Below are 9,992 nucleotides of genomic sequence, written 5' to 3'. Positions count from 1 at the left end.
TTTCTTAATATATATATATATATATATATACGTACTTACGCTTATAATCCAACGTTCACGAAACATTTACAAAAAAATATCAAGTATTTGATGTCATCTTAATTAGCAATCATTATACTGCAAATAGAAATGTATAATGCAATATAATGGTACTGAGGAAAATTGTACTCAGCACGATTCCCCAAATAGACCTCGCCATCTATTATCTTTCTAGAAATTGATTGCTACAAATGCAGAAATAGTGATAAATTGAAGCATTCACAATATACTACGAACAGAGACAGGATTTAGCGCGACTGAAATTATTTTATCATTGAATGTGCTATTAATTAAAATTTCTAGACTTTAAAAGTATCAAAATGTAATTCTATGACAAGATCAACATCTCTTTTTCCTTATTATCAGAAATGAATATGCCAAAACTACTTACTACTGATTTTTCGTAATATGCACAAAACAATAGAAGATTTTAGATTATTATTTGAAGTTAAGTTCTAAATGTAACTTCAAAGAAAAGAATCAAATTCACAGAGAAGAATATATTGTTAAAAGAATCAATTTTACTTCTTTGTCTCAGTAAAAATTCTGATTCTGCTATGAATTGATAAATTAAGCGACGTTAGCTTTATTTATACACATGCTGTTACGATAAAAAACACATGTCACACTCAATTATATTTACGTGTAAATCAATGGGGATTAATACATAAAATGTGACAGAATAAATTCGTAAATAATGCACTATTTATGTAGAAATATATGTATATAAATTCAGTGGAGAGATTTGAAGATTAATTTTGAAGTCTTACTTTGATATATCGATTTTAATATTGACATTTTAGGTACAATAGTGGCGTTACAATGGATATTAGAAAGGGCGATATGTGCAATAACAATTTTTAGATAATGAGAAAGGATTTATATTATGAGAGAGAGAGAGAGAGAGAGAGAGAGAGAGAGAGAGAGAGAGAGAGAGGATATTATAAAATATTTATAATTTATTTAATATTGTTTCTTTCACTTGCTTGTTATTTAATATATGCATAAATCTATTTATTTGGTGAAAGACTTTATATTAGGTTTCAGACTTAACGTACTACCTGCTAATGGCAGATTTCTGAAATCATTTTGAGATAAGAAAAGAGAAAATTTAATAATATAATGTCCAGGCTAAATATTTTTTTTAACATAATAAATATAAAAAATTAGAAATATCAGTAATTTTATTTTCATCAATGTAATATTTATATTGATACTAATAAAAGGCAACAGTTTAGCTTTTATTTTTAGTAACAATAACATGTACTGTACCATACTTGAGCGCGTAAATTTTAGACGGTATAACTTGCTAATTTAAATGATTATAATTTAAAAATTATTATAGTCTCGACGTTTTGGTATTAGAATTTTAGTCTCAAAATAATTTCAGGAATCTGCCATTAGTAGGTAGTTAGGAGTGAAATCCCCTATATATAGCTATATTAGAACCTTCTAACATAAGAAGTGTCATAATTATATAATAGAAAATGAGAAATATTTGTCAATATTTAATCATTATATCAACCCTCTTTGATGTAAAGTTTATGGATATCACTACACTAAATATGATTTCAGTTTTACACATAATGTTATATCTTATACACATATTTTTTATATATATTTAATAAAAAGAATCAATATACATACATGTGTGTTTTAATAATATCGAGCGATTAAAAAATCCTGAACAATCGTTTTTAATCATGCGTGATTAATATATTTACGATATATTACTTCATGAGAGATATAAACATTTTTCGAAAAAAGTTATATAATTTTGTCAAATTTCTCAATAAGAAATTTATTTTAAATGAAGATATATGGACAACATATATTTTACAATATAATATATATGTACGTGTGTCTCATACATATATTGTGTACCTATTATAGGTGTGTACGATACATACATGACAAAATAAACAATATGCACAATTTAAAACGCGTCAAAAATGTATTGTTTTTTTGTGGAAGAATATTCTTTGAAAAAGATATAGAGGGGGGGGGGAGGTAAATGTTTGTTCATAATTGATTCTATTAAGTACGATACATTAATAATAATAATAATAATAATAATAATAATAATAATAATAATAATAATAATGTTAATTAATATAGGTAATATAATAATAGCAAAATAATAATGTGATAATAATTTAGTTTTACCCAAAATTCTTTACACATTTCTATACACATCGAAGATATTTTGCACCACTTGCATTTCTACGAAACTTGATGTGTAATTTGCACAAATTGCTAAAAATGTCACCCTGATGAGCAAGAAAAGAAAAATTTATATACAACAAAAAACATACATTATATAAAATCATCGTTTATAACGATTAAAAATAAGCTTTTGGACAATAAAGCTCACAGTGGTGTAGCACCAAAAGTGAATGCTGCTATCTCGGAATAAATACGAGAAGACTTACTGATGCAAAATATTTCTGACATGTGAAAGTTTTCTAATATAACAATATAAAATTTAATATCTCCCGCTATCGCTATTATATCTCTGCTACTGTTATCTTTGATAATGAAACTAATGTGACAAAATAATGTGACATCTATGTGAGTATACAATTCTCTCTGCAATTTTAATGCTACACTAGTCGTACACCATTAGCCGCCTATCTCATTATGTTTCTGAGGTTCCTAAAGTGTTCATAGTATAAGATTGTAGATAAGATATCGGAGAGATCTTGAAGAAATTTAATATCTTGTAAAAAATTTCAATAAAACGATACTCATTGTAACAAAATGATGACATTCTTGATCATATCAGGTAATTTATCATTGTTTATATCGTATTATTATATTCGTATCATATTTTTATCGCAATTTCACTTATTGCAATTTGTTGACAGGCGACAATTATACGCCACTGACTCGCATGAATGCAATTTCAATTGTACTGAAATCCATAAGAGATCATGTTTATACACAGAGGATACTCTTAGACGGAGTTACAAAAGAAAACTGCAACTATAAATATTTTCCGTGTTGAAAATTAAATGAAATATTGCAAACAATATCTTTTGCTCGCGTGAAAATTCTGAGCTAAAATATTGTTTCCAAAATTAATGAAAAGAATGTATCTTTTATCACGAGATAAAATCTTTTGATATATTTCGGGTAGCACTAATCACGTAAAATGTGTAAAGTGTCTTGTTCTCCTTGATTGTGAGCGAAAAATGAGTCCCTGAAATTCGCACATCAATCTAACCCGAAACTTGTGGATCGTTTTATGCACTAAAAGGAGAAACACTAGCTACTGTAGCAAGTCTTGCGCACGTCTGCAAGTATAACACTGAAATCGTCGTCAGCCTTGGGTACGTGTTCCATGCTCTGCTGCTGCTGCTGCTGCTGCTGTGGTTGTGATTGCTGATGCTGTTGCGTCACTGAATGATCTGTATACTTGGATACCTCCAGTCCTGGATGATACTGTTCCATAGTGTGACCGATCGCGACATTAGAACAACGAGCATCCTTATTTCCCTGCTGATCGTCGATGATGCACTGAGAATTCGATATGTCCAATTGAGACTGTGGAGGTGCCCCGTAGTAACGCAGATCGCTGGCGTAATTATGATTACTGTCTAACATATTCTGCGAGGATAGGCTCGAATGTGCTACGCTTGTCGGATGAGAATACTTGAAATATTTTTCCAGCTGGAGCGTCTGTTGCTGATCATCCTCGGCACTCATACCAGGATCGATATGACTACCAAGAATCGCGTGCTGTTGCTGCTGGCCGGAGGACGCATCCGTTTGATACTCCTGATGATGCATTTGGTATCGGTGCGTTACTGTACCTATAAAAAATTAAGAGCACGAACAAGAACTTGATTAATAAAATTGCATCATTATTGAGAACTCTACTGTAATTTCTTTGATATTTGCTATGAATAGACATTCGGAAATATTTCCTAGTATTTCTTTATTTTTTCATTTCTCGAGAAAATGATTTTCTTTAAAAAATATAAAAGCAATTAATTCCAAATTATTTCTGTTATTTATAGCAATTGTTGCTCTTTTTTATAAAGGATAATATATTGCGCGCACGCGCGTGATTATGTTATACGCTAAGAGCCTTTTATTCTTAGTCAAAATTTACGAGCCTTTGAATTTATTAATCCTCAACTACATGTCTCATTTTAGAATCTTAATTTACATGTCTGGGTCTAAGTTATCTACGGTGTTTTTTATTGACTCCGTAATTATCACAAATCTCAATAGAAAATATTTTTTTTTAATAAAATGTGAAAATGTATAGAATCAAGATATTAAAACATAAAAAGATTTTGATAATGATTAAAAAAATTATGTCAAAAAATATTAAAAAACAATTTATGAAAAAAATGCAATAATCAATTATTAAAAAAAAATTTTTGTGATACAAATAAAAATAAGTAGTGTTTTGAAAAGACGAAAACGTGAACGTGAAAAAGAAAATACATTATATTGATTCATTCCAAAAATTATTTGCACGATTGAAAGGATTGTTATTAGAATATACATCAGAAAAATGATATCGGAGGCATGTCGAGTATATTTTCTTCTTTAAAAAAATATGTAATGAAAATATTTTATATTAAATATATGTATAATGATTTCGACATTATTCAATTTTATAATTCTGAGAAAATAGAGTTACCGCTCTCGCGAGTCATCTCTCTTGCAAAAATGCTTTTCTTGACAATAATATATATAATATGTTTTAATTATAAGAAGACAATATATACACTTAAATACACTTAAATACAGCACTAATAACATTTGACGGATCCAAACCAAACTTTTATTGCATCATAATTAGTCAAACGACGAAACAATTACATCACGGCGGTCGACAGAGAAAGGTTCCAAGTTTTTTTATTTCCTCGCTTCAACTTTGCAATATTAACCGTACAAAAATAGTGGCAGACTAAAACTTTCACCCGGATTTCAATGATCCATTCATGTAGTTGAGGGTTAATATGCGTAAGTGAGAACGGAAATATTACCGGGACAACTTTCAGCGGCTCCACGGATTCCTATGGGCTGCTGTCGACTGTTGGCGCATTGGACCGGATTGTAATTACTCTCGACGGTAGGTTGCATCGAATAGTTCGTTGTGCTCTTAGATGTCTGCGTGCCGCTGTAATGCTGCAGCGATTGATCGTGCGGCGAGGCGACTGGTGGATAAAACGTGCCCGTGACGGAGCCGACGTTATCGAAACCGGAGCGGAGCTTATTGCACGATACCATCATACCGTTCGCTATGCCCACTGCGGCTATACTCGTTGACTGTCTCTCAAAATTCAAATAGCCCACCTGATGAAAAATATAATTGCTTGTGTCGTTCGATCTGATCTGACACGGATTAATTTAGCATGACTTAAAGAGATTACAAACGAGGTTTAAATTGATTAAGAATGTAAAAAGAAATTTAATTTGAATTAAATAATTGAAGTATAGATCAAATAATTAAATATAAATTTTTATTCGTAGTTCAATGTAATTTGTAGAAGATTATAATCGTAATATATATAATATAGAAATCTTAAAAGTGCGGAATACGTACGGATTTTTTGTATGTTAAGGTATCCGTATAACTGCCAGAATTTTGACACGATGATATGCTAGTGTTACTAGCGTGACCCGCGTGCAGTTGATTGTCACTACTCATAAAGGTATATCGTTTCGTCTGATCGGACATGTCTCCATGTTGCTTTGAAGTACCTTCCATCAGATCTCGTTCTGGATCTGGATTTTGAGCGGACGACAGATGACCACCATCACCTGGTAGATTAAATTATCATTTTGTACTCAATCATTTTGTACTTACACGTATCATTATTTCATAATTATTTTAATCGCATCGTATTGTTTTTTATATTATTCCCTTTTTAATTTAGTTTATTTAGTCACAAAAAGTCATTTAATTGATTGTACTATTAATTAAAAAAAAAGAAAAACATATTTTAGCTTTTACGTAAAACAAAGATTTTAAAGAAATTTATTCAATTATCTGGTATCTGGTCGATTTTTTATATAAAAAAATTACCATCGGGCTCGGGACTGGCCACCGGAGATATGTCCGGAGTGTGGATGATGGGCGTATAAGGACTGCCGTAGAGCGAATTATTTTCCGATTTGTACTCCTGAATACCCTGCTGTTGCTGTTGATGATACAGGGATGAGATCGGGGAATGGCCACCCCATGGGATTTGAGACATGCCCTGGTAACTATCCATCTTGGACCTTAAAATGTATTTCGATCACGATACATAAATGCATTGTCGCTTTATAATTGTACACAAGTATGTGATACATTTACATTCCCTATTAAGGGAACAAATACTCAACACGTCTAAGTCATTGTTAAGTCTCGAACATTGTTAATCGTCGAAATTATAATGCCGTCGTCGGCGCTTCATCGTTTAAATCTCGCCGGAATCTCTCAATTAACCGCAGCGGTTAGCTCGCACGTACCTTCATTAGCAGAAAGTACAGGTCAGAGTATCGACTTACATGGAATGATGAATCGCCGAGCCGGCAGGATTGGACCTGTTGCCCGCGGTGTTGGTCGCCGAGGGAGGTGAGGACGGTGCACCGGGTGTCCGTTTTGCGTGCTTCCTACGTCGCGGTCTGTATTTGTAATTCGGATGTTCTTGCATGTGTATGACTCGGAGCCTCTCAGCCTCCTCGACGTAAGGCCTCCTGTCTTGCGGTGTCAGTCCTCGCCATTTCTTTCCTGTGAGAAATCCGAACAAAGTCTCGTCAAGTAAAAGACAGAGAGAAAGAGAGAGAAACTGTATGTAAAGTGATTAAAGCCCAGCTGTACCAATGTCACTTTAATTTTAAGCGAGATTTAAAACTCTATCTGTCTCGTTTTAAAGCCAAAAAGAGACAGAGACAGAAAGAGTTTTAAACCTTGCTTAAAATCGAAGTAACGTTGGTGCAATCGGACCTAAGCGACACATAGTATGTACAGAATTATCCTTACCAGTGTTCCGATACTCCCTGTGCCGCATAAACAGTCAAAATACAAATAATGTAATGTAATAAATTGCCGAATATATCTATGTATCATGTGGATATATGTTGCTAATCTTAGATAGCAATATTTTTACATAAAAAACTTTTAAGAGATACCTATGCTCTGTTCAAGAGAATGACTTCGGATCGGACGAAAACTCGCCCGTTTTATGTAGATCTTCATAGCGTTGTATAGTGTTACATTGCCTGCTATGCGCAAATCGAGGTCATTCTCTCGTTGAACAGAGTATATTTTGATATTTTTACAAATTGACAATGCTAAAACTTGCAAATATGTTAACGTTAAATAGAAATAAATGATAAATAACTTAATTAAAAGATGATTGTAAAATTATCCTTTTAATTGAAAATGTAAAGCTTGTAATATTTCTAAATGCTACTTACAAATCTTTCAATATAATTAAAGCAGATAGTAATGTGTCGCATTAAATATTTAAAAAAATTGTTCAGTCAGAAAAAACATTTCAACCGGAATCTTTGATGGATTGAAATATACTCGAAAAACAAATAGAAACATAAAGTTTCATTATTCGTTCTTTAAAAGAATTCATTGGACGACCTTTTAGATCGTATGTAGTCATCATCACTGCATGCGTTTTAATATAACAATTATACATGCGAAATCTCGCATGTGTGTATAAATATTCTCGATAAATTGCACTCTTCGACAATAATGGGGCGAGGCCACAATGTATACATCTCGATATCCCGAATCTTGATAAAATCATCGGTCGATTCCTTTGGCTAACGACGCGCTTAATTCGACTCGCGAGAGAGAGAGAGAGAGAGAGAGAGAGAGAGAGAGAGAGATCTTTCTCTTCTCCATAACCCCAATATACGTAGTGCAAAACGAGCATAGAAATGATCTCTCCTCCCGTCGCATATACACGGAGTATATATACGTACGGATATACGTATTTACAGGTGGGCTTGGTCGACGGCGGCGGCGACGGCGGCGGGTCCGACGACCAAGCCTGGAATCTGCCTTAGTTGCGTTCAATATGCCAACATGGTAGGCCGGAATATCATTAAGCGAGGTATAAGGGTTAATACGAACATAAGATGTTCGCAATAAAAAAGAAAAAGCGCGAGGTAGATATCGCGGATATCGGCGTGTGCACGCATGTGTACGTATTCTCTAAATTCTTTGGAGTGGAATCTCATTCTAAAGAGACAATTGAAAAAGAATGGCTCAATTTTCAATCTTTAAGAGTGAAATTTCACTCTTCAGAATGATATTTATTCTAAAAATTTTAGAGAGTGACACGTGAAGAGCCATAGCACCACATTTCATAGATAAACATATAAAAGTGTATATAAAGAAATGTATAAATATAAGAAAAAATATTACTAAATTTTAATAAATATTTATCAGAATAGATAGTGCTAAATATTTACTTACAATAAGTAAAGATTTTTTAAATAAAAAATTATTATTAAATTAAATTGATGGTTTTGTATCAAATAAATATATCATTACATTTAGTAAATATTTATTTGATACTATTCAAACAAATGACTTATTAAAATTTAGTATGTTTTTTATTGTATAAATATATATAAATATATATAAATGTATAATATAAATATGTACACACACACACACACACACACACACACACGCACACACACATATATACATATAGTTATGCGTACAATCTTGTAAAGATACATAGGTGCATGGGGGCGTAGATATGGGTGCGCCCATGCCTTCAACCAGCCACAAGGCACGAACCATTATTTCATATTTCATTTTGTATATTTCAACTCTCCGCAAGAAAGACAGAGAAAGAGAGAAACGTTAACCCAGGGAACTCCGCACAAGAAGGAGGGGCAGAGAAAAAGAGAGAAAAAAAAAAGAGTGCAAATCGATCGTTGTCGAAATCGCACTTTGTCGTGCCGAATCTTTCCGCCCTATTCACTGATAATAAACAGTCGCGACGGTGCTTTCAGTTTTCTCGAGAACACTTTTGCGATGAAGGAAAGCGAAGAGAGACAAAAAGGAAGAGAAAAGAAAGAACTCTCGCGAAAAAGAGGAGAACGCTTTTGTCGCTCGACAAAGTTCTCCCGTCTAGCGACTTCTCGTTTCTCTCGGGTTCCGGCTAGTCGACTCTTCAAGCTTCTCGCATGAAAAAAAAAAAAAGAAAAAAAGAGGAACCTGGAGAAGAACTATCCGGCAAAGGGGACACGAATGAGGTTTTCGGCTAACAATAAGTACACTTAATTTAATATTCTTGGGCGCGCGCGAGCGGCGAGTTATCCCTGGCGGTGATTCATCATCACACCCGCGCATGCTGCGTCCCACCGTGATGTCCTCGTTAAGTATTCTAATGGTTGGCGTGTTCCTCTAATTTACTGCGCTTAGGCCGCGGTCCGGTCGGACGACTTCATTAATTTCGAGCAAAAGCGGGCTACGCGCCGTCGAATTAGGTGCGTCTGGGTCGAATTGTCGAGTCAGTTTACTCATCATGATCCTCGTGTGTTGAATCGAGCAATGGAGAATGGAGCGCGCGTCTCTCTCTTAAATAGGCAAGACTGGTGTCGCCGAAAAATTATATTGTTATGTTATTCTTCTACGAAGAGAGAATGTTAAAAAAGGACTAATTTCTGTTTTAAAAAAAGTGTAAACATAAGTAAAAGGAATAGTGTTTTTTGTAAATTTTGACTTCCCGGATACGATAAAATTATTAAAAAGTTCGTAGCGTTGGAAAATACTTCGAAAATTGAACACGAATGTGGCGTATCGAAATTTCAATATTCTGCATAATTTTCAAGGTAAAAAAAGGTTACAAACTTTTTAATTTTATTGTATCCAGCAGATCAAAATCTACAGAAAACACTATTCCCTTTACTTACACCTTTGAGCAAAAATCGGCCGCTTTCTTTCTGATACATGTCGGCATTGTTAA

General features: G+C 33.4%; 1 protein-coding gene across 1 annotated transcript; it reads right to left on the bottom strand.

Moving 5' to 3' along the window:
• Positions 1 to 3,131: 3,131 nt before the first annotated feature.
• On the bottom strand, positions 3,132 to 7,484 carry LOC108684235 (putative transcription factor SOX-15; the record flags this gene model as incomplete). The annotated part of the gene is made up of 7 exons (XM_018188458.1): positions 3,132 to 3,854; positions 5,046 to 5,355; positions 5,606 to 5,823; positions 6,089 to 6,285; positions 6,556 to 6,778; positions 7,031 to 7,047; positions 7,468 to 7,484. Coding segments are annotated over 7 exons (1,530 nt in total), but the record flags the coding sequence as incomplete, so codon positions are not given.
• Between the last annotated feature and the right edge of the window lie 2,508 nt (positions 7,485 to 9,992).

The sequence above is a fragment of the Atta colombica genome, unplaced genomic scaffold (genome assembly GCF_001594045.1).
Source record: "Atta colombica isolate Treedump-2 unplaced genomic scaffold, Acol1.0 scaffold13, whole genome shotgun sequence".
In the NCBI taxonomy this organism is placed as follows: domain Eukaryota; kingdom Metazoa; phylum Arthropoda; class Insecta; order Hymenoptera; family Formicidae; genus Atta; species Atta colombica.
Note: the sequence above shows the minus strand (reverse complement) of the source record. Positions and strands in the feature narration are given on the sequence as shown.